We start from the raw sequence: 27,928 nt of genomic DNA, 5'->3' as shown, positions 1-27,928 counted from the left end.
CTCCTTATACCTTGCATGTGTGTGAGTAATTGTGTGTGCGAATGAGACAGGAGTATGTGTGCTCTCATGGCATTTTGTTTTTCATTTGTGCTGTTTCATGTGTCTTTGAGGTAAACAGATGTATGATCTTGAACCAGCTTGACCTCGATGTTTTGAATTGTTTGGAACTTCAAAGTCCTTCGATAATGTCTCTTTAGCAAACACATACACAGCCATACATACACTCCTTCAAGTAAATAAAAACATCTGGCTGCAAAGCCAAAGCTTCAAATATGTGTAGTTTGGCTGGATGGTCATTTCATTCCTGTGATACGCAACAAGCAGTAAGACGAAGAGGAGCTTCTCTGTGGGACGAGAGGTCTCTGCTCATGCAGCCCGTACCTTCAGCTGCAGGACTCATCCTCTGAAACGGAAACACCCTGAGAAGGAGAATCTGGTGTGGATCTGCCCGAACTGTCTTTGTTTAATCTGATTTTGTGCAAAAACTAATAATGAACAAAAATCTATTTTATTGCTAATAGTTGACATATCCAAGACTGTGATAAAAAAAAAATCCAGTCCCCAGATATGTATTATATGGAAAATAACTAATTGTATCTGTTTTTATCATCAAAAACAACAATGGTTTCATGTATTCAAAATGGCATTTAAAGGATTAAAATCCTGAAAATGATTCAATATTTGGTATTTTTGATTAGGGCTGAAGTTGCTTTAAAGATTAAACCCAAAAAAGTGGTGAAAAAAACATTTCAATATAATGTTTTTATCAGTATTTTGCAGTGGACATTTTTGTCCCGAATGACTAATTTGCGTAGTCCAATCGAATGATACCGGAGGGTTAACATTCATAGTTACTTTGTACATACATTTTGATGCTATAACTTTTGTACTTTCACTTGTAGTGGAGTATTTGAACACCATAGTATTTGTTCTTTTACTTATGTAAAGGATCTAAGTATTTCTCCCAACACTGCAGATAGGTTGTAAAATAAAAGTAACCCACTTAACATTTCATTACATCACATGTCACTTGTTAGACACTTCCAAAGCTGTGGGTATATTAACAAAATATATACGGTGGTTTTAGTTGATTTTAGACATTTTAATGTTACATGTTGAACCGTTAAGTGTAGAGTAATTGGCTGAACACATTATTCTCACAGCACAGTGTGTACATTCAGTTACAGCCACTGCAGAAACACACTCCCGTTCATGAACAGCGGATAATTACATTCATATTCAGCAGTCACCAAACACTGAGCAGTAACATTAAGGCTCTGGATTCACACAGGAACAAACATGGTTAGTGAGTCAGGGGTTTTTACATTAGGGTCACTTTACTAAATAATGCCTGGGAGTAGATTAGCCACGGTGCTTCAGTAAACTCTAAAGTGGTTTGCTCTGATACAGGTTCACGCTGGGATTTAATCATTTACACACTATTACAAAGTTGTCTACAACATTAATCCAATGTATTGCGATTACTCCACAAGTAAATGTACTCTAATCAGCAAAATCCCTTTTAAATCCCCAACAAACAGCAGCTCCAGATAAGAGAGGACATGTTTCTACTCTTGACGCCAGATAAAGACTGTTGTCTGAAACCATCGCTGCAGTATGAGTCCATGCTATCAGTAGTGTCATTTATCATATAGAACAGGAATTAAAAAGTGACAAAGTAGAGTTTAACAGACGTCTAATTCAGCGCAAACTTCCAAACAAGCTTCTTCTCATCAATAAGATCCAATCAGAGCGAGTGAAGTAGCTGGAAAGTGACAGAATCATCTTGTAATATCTAGTAATTCACAGCTGTGTCAAATTTATTTAAATAAATTACGACCTTAAAGACACAATAAATAAATACATCAATATATGTAGCATAAAAATGCAAATATCTATGAAAGCACTGAGACTCTGCGTGATGGTTGCCTAATATTATTATTATTAACTTAATCGAACAAACAAACCTAATTACTGAAAGCGGATAAACCAATTAAAAAAACCAGAGTAAACCCAACATGTGAAGACAAGCCTCTGTTTGTCACAAACCACCTGATGTGACAGCTGGACTCTTCAAACAGTAATTATTGAATTGAGCTTAACGAGAGTAAACAACAGGATGTGGAAAACTGCAACAACAACGTACTGGGACAGTCCTTAAAGTGGACCTATCATGCTAATTTTGAATAATATAATGTAGGACCATACCATAAGGCATATTTATACTTTTTATTTTTCAAAATACCAAACAGATCATGCATTTTATCCATTCCTCATTTCGCTCAATTTAACACTGTCTTTCATTCAGTGAGAACAGCACCATCTGGTGGCCTGAAATATGTACTACAGCGTCTCCAGCGCTTTCAAACGGCAATGTCCGTGGCTGTCTCCTCCTGATTGGTGGAGTTGGCCCAATAGCCGTAGCGCCACTTCTGTGACGTCATAGAAGTGTTCAAATCTGGATCAGTCTGTATCAGATCTGTTGCAGCCCCTTTTTTAGAGATTTGGGTATGGAGGAAAATAGAGAGGGTTGTGTTTTCTGACACTTGGTGAGTTCCCTGGAACACCGGGGAAACATATTCATGTAGAAAAGACGTACAAAAGTGCATTTTGCATGATAGGTCCCCTTTAAATAAAGAAAGTAATCAATTTAATCAAGAGATCTGTAAAGTTTCTCCAGATCAATCACGCAAAAGCTTAACTAAATCTGATGTTACCCAAAAATAGCTTCCTGCAAAATTGGTATTTTTGCATGAAGAAGCAAAACATTAATTGACAAAGAGAGAAATGTAGCGCTGTGGTCGTGTTGGAGAGTCAAAAGATGAGATTTTTAAAACGTTTCTGCATTATTTTACTTGTTTTGTTTTGCAACTTCACATATCTTTCCCTATTTTAAGGACGTCCTTAGTTGTTTATTGATGCAGTTACTCTCAAATCAGGCTGTTAGGTCTGCAATGTGCTATACTAGATGCAGATTCACATGTATCCCTGTGTGGCAGGTACCTCTTTTGCTCAGTAGATGGCACTAGATGCACTTTGTCACCACGAATAAATACAAAGAGGTTGCAACACGAAGCTACTAAGCTACTTTCTGACATGTTCCCTCAGTGAATTGTAAGCCATGACCCTCTTATGATTGTTATCCTGCAGGGCTGTAAGCTGGCGCTGGCGTTGGGCTTCTGACACAGTGCCCCTGTCTCGGTTCACATGTTGCTCAGCCTCTGTACTTTTTAAACCTCCTCTCGTCATAAAAGAGACAGCATGAAACCTCCTGTGCTACATCAGCTCCATCCATCTCTCACCTGCCTCACGTTTTCATATTTACAGCCAAGGCCTCTAGGAACTATGGGGAGAATAAACTGCTGTGTGTTGACTTACTGAGGTACTGAACATTATTTACTCTCTGTACAAAAATGTGTTGCTGCTAAGGAGCTCTTTAAGCCCTTAGTTTAAACACGAGGCGTTGGAGAACAGACGGCTGTTAGAAGACACATAAATATATTAGATGCACACCAAATTTTAAAACACTTAAAATGTGCCGCAGCGTCCTCCTGGGCTCAGATGTGTGAATGGTTGGAGTACAGACACTGTAGCCTGAACGCACCTCCAGGACTGAATGTCTGTCAGGCAGTCTGTCCTTCAGCCCCTACTAACCCTCCTCTTCCTCTTTGTCACTCAAAGCGCTCGTAGTTCCTAGTTTGTCGGACCCGGGGAACCATGTCGACCAGCAGCCTGCGGAGATACAAGAGGAGACGAATGGAATGGAAGAGATGATTAAAACATTTAGATCCCAATAAAAAACATTCTCATCTGTTAGAAAAATATCACTCGTCACCGGCTTGAGTTCAATAACAGGATTAGGTGCTCCTGTAACAAAAATAAATCCCAATTTGGGATCAATAATGTACATTTAAACTACTCTAATCTGTACATAATGTTGTCTTTATCAAAATACTTCACTATTATGGCCCGTCCACACACAGGCATGAAAAAAATCTTGATGCTGGGCGTGTCTGAAGCTTGGCGATTTTTTGCGAGCAACGCGACCAACAACCAATCACATGAATGTCCCGCCCCCGACATACAAAGCAATAGTAATGTTAAAACAAAGTAAACTGGATATAAACTCCCAAACAGGCGAAAAGCTACCAGTTTCACCCACTGTCTCTGCCACCTCCCTCCATGCCTGGTTCCTCCGGTTTGTATCCCGGTAAATAGTTCTGGTCGTAAAGAACCGGGTGATTTGCTACCGTAATATCTCATTTGGAATATGAGGAAATGAACTGCGGTCTGGCTCTCCCAGCTTGCACGCGGTTTGATTGGCTAGCGCTTGTACTGGCGGGATTTGCATAAACGGGATTTGATTGGCTGATGCCAGCTTCGAAAGAATTGGGAGCATCAAAAGTTGAACATTGCTCAACTTTTGATGCTCACGATGCTTGCAAAGCCATGCTCCGCTCCCCACAATGCAGTTCGGCGAAGATTAAAAATCTTCTACGTCACCCCATCCAAGTGAATGGGCGAAGCTTTGAAAGATTTTTTTCATGCCTATGTGTGGACGGGCCGTTACACTGTAAAAACTCAAAATCTCAAATGAAACAAGTTTTTTAAGTTGCTGTGGTTTTTGTAAAAGATGGTTCATCTTATTTTAACTGAACACTTTTTACTGATCCTGGTAAGATATAGTTCAAAATAAGTTTTCTCAGCTAATCACAAGTTCTCTTTATCTAAATATCCCGTCTTATTTCAAGGCAGATCTTTTTACTTATTACATTGCATTTTTTCCAGTGTAAATAACCTGTAGAATAAACTCACTTGACTCCGTATGCGAGGATGATGAGTCCTATGAGGACACCTATTGTCGCGTCCAGGTACCACACCTGGGGCTCATGCTTGAACACTTCTGCACTGATGAGGATGGAGAACCCCATCACCCCCCCCACGAGGGAGTTGAATCCTGGAAAGAGAGAGAGTTACAAAGTGGTTTAAAGGTCAAAGATGTGTTCGGTAGGGCTGAACGATTAATCGATTTAATAATAATAAGTTTTCTTGTGTCAGAAGTGCTGTGCTCCACATGTACCAGCCATTGTTAACCAATCAGAAGTGCTGTGCTCCACATGTACCAGCCATTGTTAACCAATCAGAAGTGCTGTGCTCCACATGCACCAGCCATTTTTAACCAATCAGAAGTGCTGTGCTCCACATGTACCAGCCATTGTTAACCAATCAGAAGTGCTGTGCTCCACATGTACCAGCCATTGTTAACCAATCAGAAGCGGCCCATGATAGAAGGTGATAGACAGATTGATCCAATCACCTGCCAAGTATTTTTGAAAGTGCCTGCCCTTTCCAAAGGGCTTCCAATGGAGCTCTCCTAGATGGTTCGGTGAAACAAACCATCTGAGTCAGGTTAGTAATGCTCCATCACATGTTTCTATTACAGGGTGAGTCTTAAACTGAAGCTTGACTTTAAAGCAACCCAACGGAAGTTTCATGTACGTTTAGTTCTTTCACTCGTAGCTCGGGCTGCGGGGGTGCTAGAGACGGGAGCACGTTGATACGACCTTCCTAGCCGGAGATATGGCCGCATTTTACAATAAACTTCCGTTGGGTCGCTTAAAAACAAATATCGCAAATCGAATCGCAATATCTGTCAGAAAAATCGCAATTAGATTATTTCCCCAAATCGTGCAGCCCTATCGGTATCGGGTGACAGTAAAACCAAAATGTGTTGTCTGGGGATGCAAAATGGATGAAAGAGAAGGATGAAAGGAATATAAAAAGGTTAGAAAAGTGTCAAAGGAACTATAATTTCACTTGGAGACTAGGGGTAGAGGAATGTGAGAATTTGGTTCGGGATATTTCCAAATATCTGGAACAAACTCCCAGAAACCTGCAGGTCCGCTGCAACTCTGACTACTTTGAAATCCAGGCTGAAGACTTTTCTTTTCGCCGCTGCTTTTAATTGAACTATTCACATCTGACACGGCACTGTAACTTTCAATTTCATTCTTTTTAATGTTTCTAATGTGTTTTATGCTCTTAATGTCTTTCATTTTTGAAAAGCAGTTTGAATTGCCTTGTGTTGAAAAGTGCTATATAAATAAACTTGCCTTTTAAGTCACCTGATGAGTGCATTTTGTAGGATAAGTGTTGGAATTCGGCCCAGTAACACATGACATCTCCTCTAACAGCGTACAGAGTGTAGTGGCAACATGCCTCTAATGTCAGTCAGATGCTCGGAGGTCATCTCGTTAATCATCTCGTGTTTCGGTGATGGTTTGCAGCCTAAGTGTTACTCCATGGCAGGATTGTACGTGTGCCTTCATACAGAACATGTGTCACACTGGAAGTTACACTGGGATGTTGCTACTAGGAAAATACTTAATGAGTAGAACACCCTTCCTAGTAGGGATGTGTCTAACGATAGTGTTCAGAATCAGAATCAGAATTCCTTTGCTAGTCCTGCATCGGGGAAATGTACAGCGTTATGAGCAGGGGCGGACTGGGACTACTGGCCCACTTCGGTACCGCCGGCCCACCTCGGTACCGAAGTGGACAGTCGAGAGTCCCGGGCTGATAATTAAGCAAGTAATTACCGCTACTAAATTGTCAATGGGGGGGGGGGGGGGGGGAGGGTGCTTGTGACTTCTCCGACCAGCCCACATAGTCCGACCGGCCCACGCCCCGATGGTTATGAGCTTAAAGACTCATATAGGAGGTGTTTCAGTGTGTGTGTGTGTGTGTGTGTGAGTGTGTGTGTGTGTGTGTGGGTGTGTGTGTGTGTGTGTGTGTGTGTGTGTGTGTGTGTGTGTGTGTGTGTGTGTGTGTGTGTGTGTGTGTGTGTGTGTGTGTGTGTGTGTGTGTGTGTGTGTGTGTGTGTGTGTGTGTGTGTACCCACCATCAGTGATGAGGGCCCGGCTCGTGAGCTTTTTGCCGAGCATAAACTTGATGACAGCCAGGATGATGCACAACGAGCCGCTGACGATGGACACGGAGAACAGGAAGCTATCCTGAGAGAGAAAGAGGGGGTCATGGTTCATAGAGTTACTGGTGTTTAATACCGGAACCTCCCTAAAAGTTCACGACTGGTTCATCCATCGAAAGAAATACAACTTTTTTTACTTTGATACTTTAAAAAGAAAACGTGATTCACTCTCTAAAATCTGTCTAACATAATATCCTGTAGAAAGATGCCTCATCGTTCAAATATGAGTCACTTAAGAACCGTGTTTTGTTCAGTATGTCGTCATGTTAAGATTCAAGGCAACTAAACATGATCTTAAGAGGTAAGTTGAGTAATAATAAGATAACCTTTACAACATTTGAAGTACTTTCTATTGGGAAGAAACCATTTTTGAAACATACTGCATTATGTGCAACATAGATGTAAGTAAGTGTAGTTGTCAGAATCCAGGGTTATGAAGAGTGTCCAACAATTTGAGTTTCCTTTTGAAAAGAGAATTAAACTGCACTCATATTTTTGTAACCATAAGATAAGATAAGATAGAGCTTTATTGTCTCCCTTAGGAGAAATTTGTCTTGGGCATCGAGATAATACACATAAAACATTCAGGTCAATCAGTCATAGATACAGATCAGAGATCACATGGCAAAGAAACAAACAAGAAACATACAGGTACAGAACTTTCCCTATTGTACCTATGCATAGTGTCCGTCAGATTGTACATATCCCTATTGTGTCCATACCTATTTACCCATAATGCACTTCCCTATTTAACCTTCTCAATTGCACATACTAGACTGTAAACATTGCACCTTCCAACAACTCCTAACAGAGCATAATCACAATTGTTCCTGACTGTTCAGCAGCTTGATTGACAGCGGAACAAAGGAAAACTTATACCTGTTCAATTTACAGTTTGGTAATCTATACCTTCTGCCAACTCAAACTCTCTATACAGGATGTGTTTGGAGTCGCATGTGATTTTACGGCCTTGCTTTCTCACCATCTCCTCAACCATCATGCACTCAATCACATCATTCTCCTCTCGACCATTCACTCAAACTATACTCCATAAACTCTCTCCATCTATATCAAATATTCTGTCATTTTCTCACCTGTCCTTTTGGTTTTAAAGCATTTGAACGTGTCTCTCTTTCTGGCTGTAATGTGAACGCATGAAGGAGAGATGGAGGAGAACAGAGGAGGCTGCTGCAGAGCCTCGGTGCCTCTGCGGCAGCATTAATATTGCACTACGGCCCTGGAGCCATGAAAAGCTACTGATGGCGGGCGTGCAGACTTTAAAGACGAGACGGAGAGAAAAACCTCAGCAAGGATCTGAGACAATATCACCTCAACAGCAGCAAGGGCACGTTTGTCACACTTATTTTTTAATGAGAGCTAGCTGTGCATAACATGCTACGAGACTATCAGTTTTTAAGAGTGCGCTTAAGACCTTCCTTTTTGATAAAGCTTATAGTTAGGGCCGATTAGATTCAGCCCCTAGTTTAGCTGATATAGGCTTAGACTGTCGGGGGACATCTTACTTCTTCTGTCTGTCTGTCTGTACCTGTGTACTCTCATGTTCCCAGTAACCCAGCCTCCCCAAATTTCTTTTTGGTGTCTATCTACGCTGGGATCCGGAGTCGTGGCTGATCCTGAGTCCTGAGTCCTGGATCCTCTATCCTGAGTCCTGATCTGATTCCTGGACTTCGAGTCGTGGCTGAACCTGTCTCTGTGGTCCTGCCTGACTCTCATCATACTACTTCCCTGATGACTCCCACAGGATTGTTGACATCCTCGTGGATTCATCTTCTTATTATAGACACATGCATTTCCTAACATTTGGTCTACCTACGTTGTAAATGTATTATCTCTTCGATTTACACACGGCATCTATTGCACGTCTGTCCGTCCTGGGAGAGGGATCCCTCCTCTGTTGCTCTCCCTGAGGTTTCTCCCATGTTCCCCTTTAAACTGTGGGGTTTCTCTGGAAGTTTGTCCTTGTACGATGTGAGTGCCTAAGGACAGAGGGCCTAAGGACAGAGGGTCTAAGGACAGAGGGTGTCATGTTGTCATACTGATATTCTGTACAAACTGTGAAGTCCACTGACACAAATGTAAAATTTGTGATATTGGGCTATATAAATAAACATTGATTGATTGATTGATTGATTGATTGGTGGATTGATTGATTGGTGGATTGATTGATTGATTGATTAATTGATTGATTGATTGATTGATTGATTGATGACTCTTCTTTGACTCCATACTGCACATTTCTTTGCCATTTAATTCCTCAAAATGCAATATTAAAATTGACTTGTGTACATTCGTGGGGAATCCATTTGAAGAGGGTGAGCTGGCATTTTGGTCGTCACGACAACTACAAACACACATTAGCAGGAGAGATCAGACTAGAATTTAAACACCGTGCCTGACATTTACATTTGACTTCCAGAGATCCTTGAGCAGAATGTTTAATGAACGAATCAGGGTTAGATGTGGAGAAGCGATGCAGATGTTGCATGTCTGGAAGCTCAGTAGTTGTGCAGTATATTTAGCTAAATGAAGGGGTAAGCACTAAGTGGTATATAAAGAGCAGATGGGCAACATGTAAATTCACTAAATTAAAGTTAGTTCAGTTTAAATGAATGCAAGGATCTGTTAATTAGCACAAACATTGCACAACAGGGGAAAAAGCTGTTTTGGTCTCAAAAAAAAAGTATTGTGTCCCTAAAATCAATTGTGATGAATAATTGTGATCTCAATATTGATCCAAACAATCTTATCATTTTGGCCCTAATTCACGTTTCGTCCCGTGATCTAGAAACTAATATCTGCCTCATCTTGAGTTAAAAGGATCAGACACTTTGAAGGTTTTCTGGCAGCTTTTGATTAGATTTCACGAGCAGCACAGAGTTTGAGAAATGTTCCCCTCTTTCTCTCCTCCCTCCTCTTTCTCACTGCTGCATACCGAGGCAGCTGCTCACCTTATTAACATTTCATGGAGGAAGAGAGAGGGAGAGATAAAGCAGCATCTGCATACTGAAGAGGGCAGTGAGGAACGCTAAATATAACTCAGAGCGTGATGCAGTGTGTTAGCAGCCGACTGTGAGACAGAAGAGCAGCAGGTCGACTCACAAAAACACAATCTGTCTGCCTCCCGCGCCTCAGGCTGCCTTTGTGTGTGTGTGTGTGTGTTTGTGTGTGTGTGTGTGTGTGTGTGTGTGTGTGTGTGTGTGTGTGTGTGTGTGTGTGTGTGTGTGTGTGTGTGTGTGTGTGTGTGTGTGTGTGTGTGTGTCCTTCCCTCGCTGCAGCCACAGTGTGAAGAAAGATGGAAAATACAGCAGGTCAGAAACGTCAATAGGGGAGAAGGGGGTAAGTTGAGCCAGGGGGTAAGTTGAACCACCCCCTGTAACCAGGCAACGCCTTATGGTTGTCATCAAGTGACCAGAAATTATGCAAGCTCCACCCATTTCTCATTGCCTGTGAAAGAAAGATACTGTGGTCTGGTAAGTAAACATTTTTACAAAAAAACGTTTTTTGCTTGTCAAAGTAAATGTTCTAGATGTCAGCTATATCGGCTGTCATGTAAAAAAAAAAAAGTATCCAGGTTTAAACACATATTGTATATGTTGATGTGTTGGCAGCGTATTAATGTGAATCATTAAGATAAAGATGACTCTGAATTTGAATGCTAGGCTATTTGTTCTAAAATGGTGGCTATGGGGTAAAGTGAACCATGGGCCTTGGGGTAAGTTGAGCCAGTTTTTCAAATGGAGAAATGAATGAAAGTAGGCCATGTTGATAATAAGAGCTCATTGTAGGCTACATTTAAAGTTGAATTTACCCTGTGTTTGATTGGTAAGATGTATGAAATTGTATCACCATTTGTATGATTACTTTTCCTTTTAACATGTTAAAAAAAATCAATCAATTAAATCGAAATGTATATTAAAAATATTTGAAAAACTAAGCTTGTATTTGGTTTGTTATTTATTGTTTATAGTTACCTTTAAGATTTGTTGTAGGTATGCCCAGGTTTGAACAGGTATGCCCAGGTTTGAACAGGTATGCCCAGGTTTCAATTTACCCCCTGACCTGGATCAACTTACCCCTAACCCGGGGCAAGTTGAGCCACAATACTTTCTTTTTTTAAGAAGTAATATTTTCACTGCCCTTGATCAAATATGAATTATTATCATTGCCATTGATAGGAGACATCCTGAATTATAGGTGTGTGTTTTCATTTGACTATGTGTCCTTTCTCCTTGCTTAGAGGACAGAATAACTAAAAAATGTCTCAACTTACCCCACTCTCCACTAAAAGGATTGTTGAGCCTGAGTGAGTCTTTTTGAAACTCTTGAAATGAGGATGTCTCACTATGTTTTAATTCTGCAGCTGAAACTAAGTATATACAGAATTTGATATAACCATCACATTGTGTGAAGCAACCAAATATGAAGTCTTTTTGTGCACTGCTTTTAAGTAAAGTAAATCTTAGTTTTTCTTAACATATCAAAGTTAGACCCAAGTTTATTTCAGAGACCGTTGTTTCAAAGATTCATAAGTAAAGCAGCTTCATTGGAGTTTTCTTAGGAGTATACATACATTTGTTTTTGCTTTTTCTGTGGAATAAGTTGTACTGGTGTGACTGTGACTTTTCATATGGCTTTTAAGATCTTGTTTTCTGCTATTATCTCCTTAGAAATTAAATTAAATTTCAGAAAATGCTTAAAAAAAAGCGTTTTTTTAAAGCCTGTAAAATGTAGGCAAAACCAGACACCTGTTTTTCCTGTTATGTTTAAAACGACACCAGTGTGGATTGAGTCATAGATGGAAAGTGGAAAGAGAATGGGGAAGATCCTGAATATCCTCTCTGCTGTAATTCAGCTCAGCTAAGCACGATGTTCCCATGTTTACTCATCACCATCACGCTGAGAGACTCAACACTGAAACCACGTGATGATTATCGCCTGGCAACAGCGTAATAAAACTATTTCAGGAAGTCATCACACCTGAGATTTGTGACATTATTCACACACACACACACACACACACACACACACACACACACACACACACACACACACACACACACACACACACACACACACACACACACACACACACACACACACACACACACACACACACACACACACACACACACACACACACCCACGATGTTGATGGGGGAAAACAAACCTGATCTAATAGAAAACTACATTTTTGAAGACCAATTAAAGTTGTTTTCTGTCCCAATTTGTCTCGAGATGAACATCGATCATAGCCGGTGTTTGTCTGTGAACATATATGTCTCATTGTGAGAGATAGTACAGTGTAGGTGGGGTTTGTTTGGTCACTGTCAATCAAATCTGATTAAACCACAGTTTTTAGGTGAAAATAAATTAAACCTAATGAGGATTATTCTTCTAAACGTAACATTTTATTGCTGTACATAAAGTGGAAACTACTAATGAGGGCAATACAATACTTAATACCATTTTTAAGGGGCTTTATTAACACTGTTTTTATATTATTAGAGTTATATTAGTAGATCAACATATCCAAGGGTGTAACTTTGGTTTGAGAAGTGGGGGGGACACAAAACAGGGGGTCCTCCGCAATGAAACATTGTTCTCGATTTAATTCCATTTCCTGCCTTTCTACAAATATATATTAGGGACTATGGTGTTAACTAATCCAAGACAAATGTGTAGTGTGTATAATGAGTCGTGCTGTGTACCTGGACTCACATTCAGGTTCAGGTCCGGACTCAAGTCCAGAGGTTCAGGTTCAGGTCCGGACTTGTGTCAAGTTGTGTGAGTAACTAAAGTGAACTTATTGTGAGCTAATTATAAATTGAAAATAAACTCATAATCAACTCAAATTCAAACTCGTCAGGTTTATTGTGCCCCCTTCCAACTTGTGTCTACACCATGTCTTTTCTAGAACTCTACATGTGTTACTAACTACACAACACAACTACATACATAGTGATGTACATACAAGACTCAATATGCAAGAGTACAAGTCTATGTGTTCTTGTTAAAGAACAACAATATATTGACATTGTCTGGGTGAAGTGTTGCTCTTTCGGCAGACACTATATCACCATACATACAAAGGAGTTAGCTTAGCTACACTACCAAATATGGCAACCAGCATCCCACGCTGTCAGTGTCCACTATGTCTAAGCCAGCTTCCCTTGACGTCACACAGATCTCGCGAGCAGTTGCGATATTTTGCGAGACTTCGTGAGCTCAGTAATGGCCGCCATATCAGAAGCCAAAACAATGTTTTTCGTCTTTTCTCAGCGCAAATTTCTCGATCTATGGAAGGTTTTAGATGGTTTAGAACAAAAAGGAGAATATACGTAAGTACCGGTTCCCGACGTTCCGGTTTTAACCGGACTTGAACCGAAACTTTTTACAAGTCCAGTACCGGTTCGGCGTACCGGTACGCAGCACTAATAATGAGTGTGCAAACTTATCTATCCATGAACCTGTTTTATTTGTTATGACCTCACATCCTATAAGGGGGTCCGGGGGCATGCACCCCGGTAAGATTTGTTTCTTTAAATTGAAGTTAAAGCATCAATCTGGTGCACAAATTAAGAGATTTATAGATACAACTCTCTCAACACTCATATGAAACCAAACTGTATATATTTCAATACTCCAAAAACCATTAAAATATTCTTACAACCAATAACACATCATTGATAAACTCCTCTCTCCTATCTTTATCTTACCTAGTCTGCATTCTTTCTTTTTATTTATGCATATTTTAGTAATCACTCCCCTTTCAAACTGTGTTTTTAATTTTTTACTGACATTGGAATTCTTTTTTAACTTATTTTGAACAACTATATAAAATAGATGGAAATATTTGTTTAGACCAAACTGTTTGAGACCCACTGAGATAACTAAAGTTTACAATCACTAAGCGAGTCCTTTACCTCCCTGAGCTGACGTTATCTCAGCCTCTCAGTCCGACAGGAGAGGACTCTCCCTCTCCTTATTGTTGATAAAGCTTCTAATCTCCGTTAGCTTCTAGCTAGCACCAGATACTAACAACAACCCCTGTAACTCTCTCTGTCTCTCTCTGTCGCTCTCTCTCTCTCTCTCTCTCTCTCACACAATCAGACGCTCCTCCGTGACATTGACCACTTGCGTAAAAAAAAAACACATTTGAAAAGTGGGGAGGACACAAACTGGATTTTGAAAAGTGGGGGGGACATGTCCCCCCTGTCCCCAGTGGAAATTACGCCCATGAGCATATCACCAGGAAGTTGAATATGAACTATACTGAAATGAGCATAACGAGGCCCAATTAAAGGTACCTCAATGCACCACTTCTGCCGGGACACATAACACTAAATAATTAAAACTTTCAGGAGATTTTTCAGAGCCAAAACTTCCCATCTGTTCAGTAGCACAGCTTTTCCTCAGAGACCTGCACCATGTGACCACGTCTTATTAGATGAACTTCAGTTCAAACGGCAAGACGGGGACCAAATCAGCTGCAAATCACATAACTGCCCGCATGGTGTTTGCTTTGGACGCTGAGGAGTACACGCAGATTTGGAGAAGATATTATTAGGCACTAAGTCAACAGGGCTTTTTGGGGGGGGGGGATTTGGATAAAAAATCCTCGTCCCTGGCAGACAGCACGGAGAGCAGAAGGCTGGACAGAGTGGTCGTTACTATCTGGCCAAAAAATATGTGAAAATAGCCACAGATCAAACCAAAAAAATCTGATTATACACCAAAAGTTTGGCTTAAATTCGGCAGCTTGGGACGACAAATCTGTGTCGTGACCCTGTTTGAGTAATAAATCCATAGAGTACTATGTTAATGTGTTTGGGGTTAAATGGACAATATAATCTGTCCCATATGGTGCATGCTATAATCCAAAACTCTGTGGCGACCCCAGTTTGAACTAAAATCCGACCTCTGCACCTCGGTCAGAGATATTTCCTAATTTATGATGTTTACTATGCGATGTTATAATCATTATCTAGTGTTTTCGTGAGTAAAAATTGAAACTATTAAATATTTTCTCAATCTTGAATTGTCATACTGGCTTTATTTGAGCAATGTTTGAACCCACAATATCTACATTTCTGTCCAAAGGGGGCTCTCCATCAAAACAATAACGAAAGACAGACTTTGTTGGTATTGCTAAGAAGTGTTGAATCCTGGGAAATGTAGTCTTTTTCACCACAATTGACATCATTGAAGTATTCCCTAATTGTTCATATTTCAGGAGCGTTTATCTGGAGCCAAAACAAATGCGTAATTCTCCTCCTCATCAAAGCAAACGTAGCAGGTGAATAAAACAATTTCACATCCAAAGAAAGTATGTTTTCATCTGTTTAAAAACTACAGATAGAAACGGTGGGGATCTAGAAGATGGTGGGATAAAAAGTGTGACGTAAAACTGGGTAATAGAAGCTAAACACAACGTAAATGTATATCACAGGTGTGTGTTAGTAGTCCATAAGTTCTTACCACTTCAGGTAGCACCTTGGTGGCCAATGCGTGGATGGCTTTACCAATAATGCACAGGGAGGACAGGATGAAAACAACTCCAAGGATAATGCAGGCTCTGTGGAGGAAAAAGAGGTACATTTACCATTTCTGTCAATGGAGTCTGATGGAAGTGTTATATAATGTAATAAGAAACCCGATACCACGTTAAATGTTCTGCAAATGGGCCTGAGTAAGCTATTCTTCCTCTGGACAGATGTTCTAAGTAACTCTTATTCTTCTTCTAAGGGGGTAGAAAATCAGTGCCTGCTGTTTCCATCACTGTCAATTTAAGATACACACTGTGACTGATTCACTGGGAAACAGCAGATGTCCTTTTAAAAACCTTTGCCCAATTAACCAGATCCCGAGGACACGCACGCACGCACGCACGCACGCACGCACGCACGCACGCACGCACGCACGCACGCACGCACGCACGCACGCACGCACACACACACACACACACACACACACACACACACACACACACACACACACACACACACACACACACACACACACACACACACACGACTTAAAACAGCTGGAGCAGAAGTCCGGGTCGTTGGTTTTGAAGTAACTAAGGAAACACCTAACATCTCCAAATTAAATCACTATGTAACAGTCACGCTTCTATTGGTTAGTGCTCCAACACATTGTAGGTTACATGCTAAGGGGCGGGACATCTCTAAGCGGTTGACCAATCACAACAGAGCCGGACAGCTAACCAATCAGAGCAGACTGGGCTCTGGTTTCAGACAGAGGGTGAAAAGAGGTGCTGCAGCAAAGACAGTATGAGACAAATAAAGACATTTTTGTCACAGTAGAGACACTACATACTGATATACACCTGAACATCAGCAGGAGAGGACTCTTTAAAGTAGAAACACTACATACTGATATAAACCTGAACATCAGCAGGAGAGGACTCTTTAAAGTAGAGACACTACATACTGATATACACCTGAACATCAGCAGGAGAGGACTCTTTAAAGTAGAGACACTACATACTGATATACACCTGAACATCAGCAGGAGAGGACTCTTTAAAGTAGAGACACTACATACTGATATACACCTGAACATCAGCAGGAGAGGACTCTTTAAAGTAGAGACACTACATACTGATATACACCTGAACATCAGCAGGAGAGAACTCTTTAAAGTAGAGACACTACATACTGATATACACCTGAACATCAGCAGGAGAGGACTCTTTAAAGTAGAGACACCACATACTGATATACACCTGAACATCAGCAGGAGAGGACTCTTTAAAGTAGAGACACTACATACTGATATACACCTGAACATCAGCAGGAGAGGACTCTTTAAAGTAGAGACACTACATACTGATATACACCTGAACATCAGCAGGAGAGGACTCTTTAAAGTAGAGACACTACACACTGATATACACCTGAACATATGCATAATAGAATAGAGCCCCTTTATATTTAAATGCCACCTTTTATATCACGGTGCTTTTGTTTCGAAAGGTTTCATTGTGTTCACTCGTCCACAATTCCTCTTCTTTTGACAACCTTGAGCTTGTTACCATGGCAACCGTTATGTACCTGGGCATCCCTATTGAGCCATATCCCCCCCCCCCCATCAAACACAGACACAAAAAATAATAATATTGATTATCTGGTTGTCAGTACTCCTCTCACTAGCTGTAGGACAAACACACAGATGATGCTACTGTGTGTGTGTGTGTGTGTGTGTGTGTGTGTGTGTGTGTGTGTGTGTGTGTGTGTGTGTGTGTGTGTGTGTGTGTGTGTGTGACTCACTGTTTGAATCTACCAGATGCTCTGACAGTAAATTTCATGTGATTCATTCAGTAACAGATGCTGTTGTTTTTTGTTATTGCTGTCAAAGTAATTTCAGTTTAAAAAAAATGTCAAAACAAAAGTGAAATGCTTTATTATATATTAGTAATACACCCCTCTACAGCATAAAACACACACACACACACACACACACACACACACACACACACACACACACACACACACACACACACACACACACACACACACACACACACACACACACACACACACACACAGGTGTAATGAAACCATATGGTCAAGCCTAAAACAACTGCATGGTCTGCAAGTAGTCTTTAAATTGGATTTTAAGACACAGAATTCTCAATATACAGAAAGACAGCCATCAACACAATATATTTACTCCTTGGTGATGTATTTAAAATATATTTGTATGACATTCTGCAAGATGAATTACATATTTAGTCAGTTTTACTAAAGGTGCCGGTGCAGGCAAGCCATCAAGTAATTACCTGTTTATTACAGCGGGGTTTTATGCCTCAAATACAAATGACGTAGGTACCAGTTATGTCCAGTGGAGAAAAACTAAACCAATTTAACCTTTTGGCTGCCTGATAATGTCAGGGAGGGGTCATATGTACTTAGCTCGACCCTAGATTACAGAAAACAAGGAGATGTCGGCCAAAACGCAACCTTTTAGACCAGTTAGCAAACCAATGGGTTACCTGGACAGTCTATGAAGGATACACAAAATAGTAACAGGTATTATTTTGCACTCACAGGTATTCACGGTGTGCAGAGTGGACTGCTGACGGGTTGCTGTACCGCCACAGAACTATAGCAGAGGACAACACATCCAGGGAGGCATCAAACTGCAGAGAGCAAACAAAATAAAACAGTTTCAGATTATCTTATTTTACCCGACAACATAAAGTGTGAGTCACTAAAGTGAAGAGGAGACTTTAAAGTTGACTTACAGCAAATGCAAAAGCAGAAGCACTGTGGCGCATGATGGACACAGCTGGGAAGAAAATAAAGACACACTGTTAAACAAAAGTAGGCAGTTTGGGTTCAATCAAAACATATTAAAAGTAGAAAAAGCTGAATTTAAAGGGGGAACATATACACATCTTCCCACCTTTAATCACCACTTCTTCCTCTAAAAACTCATGCATTTTCAGTCATCTTTTTATGTTACAAACTGTAGTCAGGTCCCAGGTATATATCCCCACATGCAGACATTAAAGCACTTAAAGGTAGAGTATGTACGTTTATCATATCGTTATTGCAGCAAACCTGCCAAACCGGACGATGCATTTGATTGACTGAGTGTTTTAATTGTGGCTAAGTGATAATATGACGTGTTGAAAGTAAACACTGAGCATGCACCTGCAGAGGGAAGAAGCAGATAGATGGAGGGGAGGAATCCTCTCCTCTCCTCACAGGTTTATTTTTAGCGACGCTCACTAGGGGCCAGAGACTCGCCTCGGCCTGCATGCACAAACACTCTGTGCTTCGCTTTTACTTCTCAATATTTGTTAGAGCCAGTATTTTGATTTTATGAGCGAGGCCACCTAATTGTGACGTATGTAGTCAACGCACTATAAAAGCCTACAATTCCCACGGCACCTGTGCTAACGCCAAAGTGATGGGCAAACTCTTGAGAGACGACGTTAAGGAACAGTTTTTAACCGTACTCGTACCGTATACGTACATACAAACCGTACAAGTACCCTTTAAAGGGGACCTATCATGCAAAATGCACTTTTGTAAGTCTTTTCTACATGAACATGTGTCCCCGGTGTTCCAGGGAACTCACCAAGTGTCAGAAAACACAACCCTCTCTATTTTCCTCCATACCCAAATCTCTTAAAAAGGGGCTGCAACGGATCTGATACAGACTGATCCAGATTTGAACACTTCTATGACATCACAGAAGTGGCGCTACGGCCATTGGGCCAACTCCACCAATCAGGAGGAGGCAGCCACGGACATTGCCGTTGGAAAGCGCTGGAGACGCTGTAGTACATATGCCAGGCCTGTAGGTGGTGCTGTTCTCACAGAATCAGCCCATGATGCAAAGACAGTGTTCAATTGAGCGAAATGAGGAATGGCTAAAATGCATGATCTGTTTGGTATTTTGAAAAATAAAAGTATAACTGGGTCATTCCTAGCATTCGGTGCCATTTAGGTCCCCACCACATTATATCATATATTTTGTATTTAAAAGGTCTAATGCTTATTTTTTAAAAGCTTGGTTTTAAATGTGTATACCCAACAATGTTATTTAGCCAGGATATACTTTTTTTAAAATAATTACTCTGATTTTAGCACAAGTAGGCCAAATTGCTGTGTCCCCAATCATGTTTGCTCAACTTCTCTAACAGATATACAAAAAGAAATCAAAGAAATACAAGTGTTGAGTGTTGTTTGACCCTTTTGCTAATATTCCTCACCAAATTGAAATTGTTGTTATTAATTAATTTGTATTGAAAATAAAGTGTGTGTCCCCTGTTTGAATGTCCCCCCTGTTACTCTGATTTGAATCCCTCTGGACACGCCCCTTTACTATTCTACTATTCGTATGACTCAAGAAGAAGGATACATTTTGAGTGGCAAATCATCTTCAAGAAGCAGAGTGAATGCGTTCTTCCTTCAACGTTTTTCTAATGTTTTAAAGAACTTAACTATTGCGGTAAAGCATAAAATGTCCACCCTGTTATGCTCATTTTTAGTGGAACTGATCATTTGTTTTACATTTAGAAAATATGGTGAATATATCTATCAAATATATGTTTCTGTTGTCACCAAGTGCTAGCTTGATTATCATCACACATGTACCAATAGCCACGTTTAGCATAAAATGTCCACCTGGTTACCGTCCACCCTGTTACTATTTTTCACAGTAACAGGGTGCACACACAGTAACTGGGGATGGTAAAAAAATAAATAATGTAAGCATAATATCCTGAGCTTGACCAAAATATTTTTCTTATACTTTAACAAGCCATCATTCAGATTAATTAAAAAAAAACATGGAAAATGATGTTTTTTATTTTTGAATACCCTAGCTGAAATGGCACCGAATGCTAGGAATGACCCAACTATGCCTTATATAGGTATGGTCCTACACTATATTATTCAAATATAGCATGATAGGTCCACTTTAAGTTGTGAAGTTATAAGCATTATCACGAAAGAAAGAATACCTAAGTTATTTGTTTTATTTGAGTTTGGCCTATTTCTTTTGAATATTGTAAAGGCCTATTTTTCTTTGTTGCACGTGCAAAAGTTTGTTATTTTATTTTGAGCAAACACATCTTAACCATCGGAGGCCAAGCAACACTTCAAACTGTGAGTAATTTAAGGAAAGAAACGAGTTAGAACTGTCTGCTTAAGGCGTCTAGTGGCTTGATGGAAAAACAAGGAAGGAAGCCTCGAGAATATTATTTCTGATGCAACAATAGCAACATCCTAGCTCCCCTCCTTCTCAAGCCTCCCTATATCTCCTTTCCCTCTTCTTTCTTTATTGTTTTACGGACAATCAGCCAAGGTGCAATCATCCACTTCCCCAGACCAAAATGAAAACAGAGATGAATGCTGCCTCTGCTTTCGAGAACCCTCCAGCTCACATGAACAACCCTTGAATACAGATGAGATTGTGAGCTTTGTTTTGTAATATGAGAGATCTGCAGAGATGCAGCATGGCAGCAGTAAGTCTAACATACACATCGAGGCACAGTTGATCCCTGCTTTAACACACAAGACGTTATTTCAGTGCGGTGACAGACAAGCAAATACAAGTTGATAGATGTTCAAGGAAAGGGAGGAACCAGATTTCACGCAGCGGCTAGAGTTGACAGGAATGCTGCGTGACTCGATGAGGCTCGTTCACACATGAAGGGCTTTGACACATCATTAACTGAGCATGTATAGAAACCTTACAGAAAAGTAAACAAGGATGCAATTTCAAAGTCAAATACAACACTATCTGCTATCATCATCAGAGAGCTTTTATTTTGGAAGCTATTTCACGCAATGTTATGAAACGTTTCCGTTGTTAGAGGTCTTATTTTGCATGGAAACCTCACCGATCTGCGCGTAAACATCATAAGCTAAAGCTGGTGGTTAAAGATAATCTAGAAGTGTATCCTCTCTCATCCCCTATTTCCTTCCCCTATCTCCTAGCTCCTTCATTAGGAGCAGAGACAAGAATTTGTGTGGAAATGAATCTGCTGCGGCTCTTCAAAGCGGAGCCCAGCGACGGCTAATTGGCTCCCAAGAAAGCTTGGTGGGTGTCAGCAGAGACGGAGCGCTAGCATCGCAGCGGGCTATCACACACACACACACACACACACACACACACACACACACACACACACACACACACACACACACACACACACACACACACACACACACACACACACACACACACACACACACACACACACACACACACACACACACACACATATATGAGATCGATCTCCTCCGTCTCCCCCCCTCTTCCCTCCTTGTTTCATCTGACAAGAAACGCAGGAGTACAGAAGATAAAACACCATCTGAGCTCTGCCTGTTCATTGGCTGGTTCTGGAGCTGCATTATGCAAATCACTGTCAACCATATTTTTCTTTACACTTGGTGGACGGATGCTGTTTGTCTCACTCTGCTGCTGTAACAACACCTTGTTTTGTAAGCTGCAGCGAGGGGGCTGAATTACATACATAACAACTCTGCAGACAAATGATCATGAGCTGGATGGAGGTGACACAAAAAGGCAAAGTCTAAACTAATCTGCTTCAGTTTGGTACATTACATTACATGTCACTTATTAGACGCTTTTACCCAAAGTGACTAACACACATTACATTCAATACTGTGGACAATCCCCACAGGAGCACTTTGTGTCTCAGGGACACAACGACATGCTGACTGCAGTGGGATTCAAACTTGCTATCCCCTGATTCGAAGTCCATCATACTATCCACTGAGCCACAGCCTCCTGGTAAAAATAGACTGTCCAGTTCAGGCTGAATTAAAGGACATCAAACAGCTAAAGCTTAGAGAAAAGTGTTGATCCTACCCTCTAAGTGCTGCCTATCCAGACCAGGGCTCTTTCAAAGCAACAGTATAACCTCTCTCTCCTGTGACACACACATGCTATTTCTCCCACTGTAACATCTATGTGATAAGCTGCACCTGCTTGCCCTCAATCCCATTCACACACACACACACACACACACACACACACACACACTCTCTCTCTCTCTCTCTCTCTCTCTCTCTCTCTCTCTCTCTCTCTCTCTCTCTCTCTCTCTCTCTCTCTCTCTCTCTCTCTCTCTCTCTCTCTCTCTCTCTCTCTCTCTCTCTCTTTCTCTCTCTCTCTCTCTCTCTCTCTCTCTCTCTCTCTCTAATGCAAATGTTTTACAAGATGTGTAGCTTTAAAGCTGGCATCATGCAGAGCGAACAGGGAAAGATCATTCATCATGAAGGTTTCATAACTTGTTGTTTTGACGTTATCTGTTGAATAGCTTGTGTGTATAGTGTAGAGACATGAGAGTGGTATCAATGTTCTTATCTAACTCTCAGCAAGAAGGCACATAATGCTCCATTTCCTTTAATAATAAAATGAAAGTGATCAGTGATTTATAGATGGAACATTTCCGTCTTGTCCTTTTTGATAGTTTAATGAGGCCATTAGGGCTACACAGAGCACTTATTTCCATTGCTGATTAACCTGTTCATTATATTCTAAACGAATCGTTTGGTCAGAAAATTGTGGAAAATGTCCACATCCGTTTCTCAAAATACAAGGTCTTTAATTATCTTTAGTCAATACCCAACATGACTCCCTTTAATATCATATATTAAAGCATTTTCTGACTTTTCTGCTGGAAAAATGAGCGATTAATCCATTTTGAAAATAGATGCTGATTATTTTTCTTCTACTGCTCTGCTCTAGATAGCATACTATAGCCATTAAGAGCCAAACCCATTACCTTGTTTTTATTCAGGACATCAATGACGGAGTAATGGTTTTAATCTTTGCCTTCTCTGTGTGCTTTCTACCGCCTGAGTCCATTCGTTTCTTCCTTTGAATGATGTCTTACTGTGTTTACTCAGTTTATAATGTCCCCTAATGCAAAAGCTCCTTCTAGAAACACACAGTGTGCAAACAGCTGGTTAACAACAGGACTCTCACACACTCTGTGCACATTGAAATGTTCTTATTTGCAATGGGACTCGCTAGCATGTTGCCAAACAGGAGGTTTGTCGTTGCTTGTTTGCTAATAAATGTTACTCACTACAATATTGCACAGGAAGTTGCAGGTAGAATAAGAAGTAGAATCTGCACAGCAACGATAAGGTCATAGTGCATCTAGTTGACTAGTTGTATAGAAACATGTCAATTACCGTCCTAACACCTGTTTTAGTCCACAACATTAAGACATCCAGTTTAATGTTATAATTGAGTAAAGAAAAAACATTACATTTACATTAGAGAAGCTGAAATCTGAGAATATTGAGTTTTTTCTTCTTAAAAATTACCCAAACCAATGAATTGATTATTAAAATAGTTGGAGGTAATGTTCAACAACTAACCAATATATATGTGTAGGTCTACTTATAGCTCTGTGAAGTAGACACTCCTGTATATTTGCACCATTAAGTCCCTCCACTATTGTATGTCTAGTATGTAGGAGGACCCTGCCAAATGCTGTAGCAATGTACATATGACCATAAAGCCTTGGGTCTTAAGGGGTTAAACACACAGTTGAACATACATGACAGAGAAGGAAGCTGAGACAGACCTGCTTAGACTTTATCAGAAACAGGAAGTGGGCAAAACGTTTGAAACAACATGTAGAGAACTCAGGAAGAGGGGCTGATTTCTAAAACAAGATGACTTCACTCCAACAACAACTCGCTGCACTGACTCTGACCCACGAGGTCAACCGATCCCATTCCAATTCTTAATTTCCTTCTCAAACAAGACTCTGATTCATTTATTGAACAACTGGTATTTCTCACTAACTGTTTGTTTTTTCTCCCGAGTGTCAGAATCGAAGTGAAGCAAAGACCCTGTTAACTAGAACTGCTGCTGCTGCTTCCTCAGCCTCGTTCAACTCTACCTCTGCTTATTTCTGCAGCTAATTTGCAAGCAGTGCCATGTTTCATCTATGAGTGAGAGCGGGCATGATGTGGATATAAATGTCTGATGCATAAAAATATGTTCAGTAAAGAGACAGGTTTGCAATCTTTAAAGGTGGGGTAGGTCATTTTGGAGAAACCAGCTCGAGTGCACTAGAATTTGAAAATACACAGCCGGAAAAAATCTGCCACTTCCTTACAGAGCCCCTCCTCCAACACACACGAACGCGCACATGACCAATGAGGGCACAAGATAAGTTTGTGCACAGATGGAAGGCTGACAGGCAGGTAGGCCATCCAGTTACTTTAGCCGGGCCGGCTCAGATGATTGGTCGTACTTTTTACAGCGCCACGGCTTCTTCCACAGATGAGATATTTTTATGGATTTTTTGTCAAAGCTCTTCAGATATTCATTGCTATCGGGATGTTAAGAGCATTCCATGGAATATAACAACAAGTGTATCTGGAGCCGGTTTCTCAAACTTACCAACCCCACCTTTAAGGTCTATATATTAGTCCATATGAAGAACAACATGCTTTCTTTACAGGAATCTCTGCAAAATAGTGAGGCTACACTGCAGCTACTCTGAGCAAATTCATCTGTCAAAGCCCTGCTCAGTATTCCCAGCAGAGGAAGAAGCATCGTCATGTGAATAAACAACACAAGGCTTAGAGAATATCATAAAATAATCCTCATCCAAAGTAACATGTGGCCTCTTTACCAAAGATATCTGACACAGATTCAAGTGTGTCAAGTGTCAATAAAGAGAAAAACAACATGTAGTCTGAGTTTGATCTACAAAGTCTATCACTTCCAGCCTTCGACATGCAGAGATATGAAAAAGAAGGGACGTAAAAGTCTGAAAAACGTCACAATTCTTCCCTTTCTCCTCTCAATGAATCTTATCTATGCAGAAAACCCAGAGCAAAGACTTCTTCTTCCTCCGACAGAAATAAAACTCAAGGTCAAGTTCACACTCTTGAACAGCACCATCGCTTCCTGTGGCTTTGTTGACTGAGAGAAGTTGTCATTTGAAATGGAAGCCGTGGGAGTATAAATGAAAACAGTATCTTGGCCTGAAGGACTTCCAAGCAGTGTGTTTTGAGTGCCGTTGTTTAATCAGCCGTTCAGATGCCACGGCAACTAACAAACCTGTCCTTCAGCTGAAGAACCGAGCAGCAGGCGTCAGTGTTTGACCTGAGGGAGCGTTACTCACTGAAAGAGACGACGGCCAGGATGAGTGTGATCACGATGGAGACCCAGGACACCCACAGAGCTTTCTTACGATAACTCTGAGCTTCATGAGGCTTCAGACGCATGCTGCTCTCCAGAAGACCTGCAGACAACATGACTCAGAGAGGGATCGAAACTCAGCTTTGAAGCTCTGTTTCCACATTCAGAACATGTGCATGTATGCAGTATTGAATTAACATAATGAGGCTGCCAAAAATATCATTTCTAACCATCATTACGACGTCTACTTGTGCAATAAACACATTTATTTAGTATTATGAAAGAGAGTATTTTTTGCAGAAAGCAGTATTGGTAGTAAACGTTAATATATAGTTTATCACAGGTAATATCATTTTGAAAATATTCAATGTCATCACATGATACATATTGTCCTCTTCCCTAATATCGAACTGATAAGCATTAAACTGACTTAAATCATATGTAAGAGGGATTGTGAGTCATCATATATTTATGAAATATATCACAATAGAGTTTCTACAGCTATGCTATGCTATGATTTAGCTCATCTGCACTTAACACAAAGTACAGCAAGAGATGATGGTACTGTCATTAAGTTACGGGATCATAACCCCCCCCCCCCCCCCCCCCCCAGAGGGAAATATCTGAACCAAACTTCCTGGCGATGCATTCAAAAGTTGTCAAGACATATCACATTCCTCAGCTAAACATTGATTTTGGTGCAAGGGGTAACAGCCAAATCAGTCCATAATTATTATTTTATTACACTACTAAATGATTTGTGTGCAATTAAAACCGGTTATTTTCCGTTTTCCAGAGAAAATCCAGTAACTATTTCCTACTGTTAACAAAATGCACCTCTAAAAATGTAACTAGTGGACTAACTATTTAAGTCACAAAAGAGTCAAATAATTGTAATTAATTAATTAATTAATACAAAATCAATCCCAACTGTGTTTGTCTACAAAAGTAAAAAGCTATTGACGCAACAATATTATCTAGAATTGCCACAAATACAAATATATTGATGCTAATACTTTTACTTGAGTAAGATTTTGAGTACACGACTTTAACTTGTAATGAAGTATTTTTGACACTTCTTCCACCATTCTTCTTTAACATGTATCCCACCGCCTACCTCCGTCATCCAAGCTGTCTGTTATCTTCATCTCCTGGTCCATCTTGAGACCCTCTCCCCGACTTTCAGTGTCTGTCTGCGGCTGCTGCTGCTCCGGGGATTCCTCTTTCTCGCACTGCCCGTTCTCCACAACAACCGGGTCCGAAACGGCGGTGGATTCTGCCGGTGTGAAGTCCGTCATCTTCTGGGCACGTTGCGGTTCCAATTACGCACGCCAAAAATATCTCACCTGGGCGAGAAGTGCAGGCTTTCAACAACGGAGACACCCAGAGACAGAGAGGGGAGGGAGACGCCAGGTCCAGATGCGCAAAAACTGCACACTGTGAGGTGAAGCAAAACCGGAAATTAACAGATGGTTGTTTCAAAACAAAGCAGTGTTGCGCACCTGAACGAAATACAATGTATTTAAAGCGTCCTTCTCTTTTGATTTGGACATAATGTAAAGGCTTGCATTGTCAGTACCGTATTTATGAGACAAAAAGTGCAGACTTTTATTTTTATTTAACCGAAAACGCAGTTATAGGCTGCAAATTCGGAACTTTACTAAAGTATCCACCTCCTTTTTCATTACATTACAACAACAGTGCATGCGTAACTGCACTCCATTTAATTTAGCCTGATGCTGCACATTTTAAATGCATAACTTTAACTTGTAAGTCATTTTATTTAATAGCCATTATTGGTATTGGTGGGCTGAAATACACCGGTTAAGACAGGTTTATAGCTAATGCGATGTGTTTACATTCAATTATGCCTTGTTTTTATTACAGTCATTGTCTATCTGTTTATTTTGAAGGCGTTGTGCTGACAACCCTGATGCTCTCTGTTAGGAAACGCCATAGAAAAATATTCACAACAATTCCAAAGCGTCTCTTCTGGGTAAATTCGAGATGTCGTGAAATACCAACACCTGGACTCTAATTACCTGTTGACCCCAGAGGGTGAAGAGGAGTTTTCATCATCATCATCATCATCATCATCATCATCATCATCATCATCATCATCATCATCATCATCATCATCACACAACGGTCCTGCGTTGATGTGGATGCATTAATGTGTTCACCATAAAGGGTTTCTAAGATGAATAACTAATTTATAAGCAGACATTTGTTTTCTCT

At 40.5% G+C, this 27,928-nt stretch overlaps 1 protein-coding gene across 1 annotated transcript; it reads right to left on the bottom strand.

Annotated features, from left to right (window-relative positions):
• Positions 1-1,087: 1,087 nt before the first annotated feature.
• LOC307031082 (transmembrane protein 163a) lies at positions 1,088-27,735 on the bottom strand. The gene is made up of 8 exons (XM_079667851.1): positions 26,808-27,735; positions 25,674-25,793; positions 18,279-18,322; positions 18,082-18,173; positions 15,488-15,584; positions 6,902-7,013; positions 4,816-4,957; positions 1,088-3,732 (listed from the first exon to the last, which is right to left on the bottom strand). Exons 1-8 carry the CDS (start codon positions 26,986-26,988, stop codon positions 3,672-3,674), a joined length of 849 nt encoding a protein of 282 aa, XP_079523977.1. The 5' UTR covers positions 26,989-27,735; the 3' UTR covers positions 1,088-3,671.
• Positions 27,736-27,928: the final 193 nt, after the last annotated feature.

This window comes from Notothenia rossii, assembly GCF_949606895.1.
Source record: "Notothenia rossii genome assembly, chromosome: 3".
Taxonomy (NCBI): domain Eukaryota; kingdom Metazoa; phylum Chordata; class Actinopteri; order Perciformes; family Nototheniidae; genus Notothenia; species Notothenia rossii.
The sequence above is the reverse complement of the archived record's forward strand: the minus strand, read 5'-3'. Positions and strand labels throughout refer to the sequence as shown.

Coding starts and splice junctions, on each gene's coding strand:
- LOC307031082 (XM_079667851.1), bottom strand. CDS start 26,988: ATGACGGACTTCACACCGGCAGAATCCACCGCCGTTTCGGACCCGGTT. Junction 25,794..26,807: donor AGACAGCTTGGATGACGGAG/GTAGGCGGTGGG, acceptor TGTTGTCTGCAG/GTCTTCTGGAGAGCAGCATG. Junction 7,014..15,487: donor CCAAGGTGCTACCTGAAGTG/GTAAGAACTTAT, acceptor TTTCTCTCTCAG/GATAGCTTCCTGTTCTCCGT.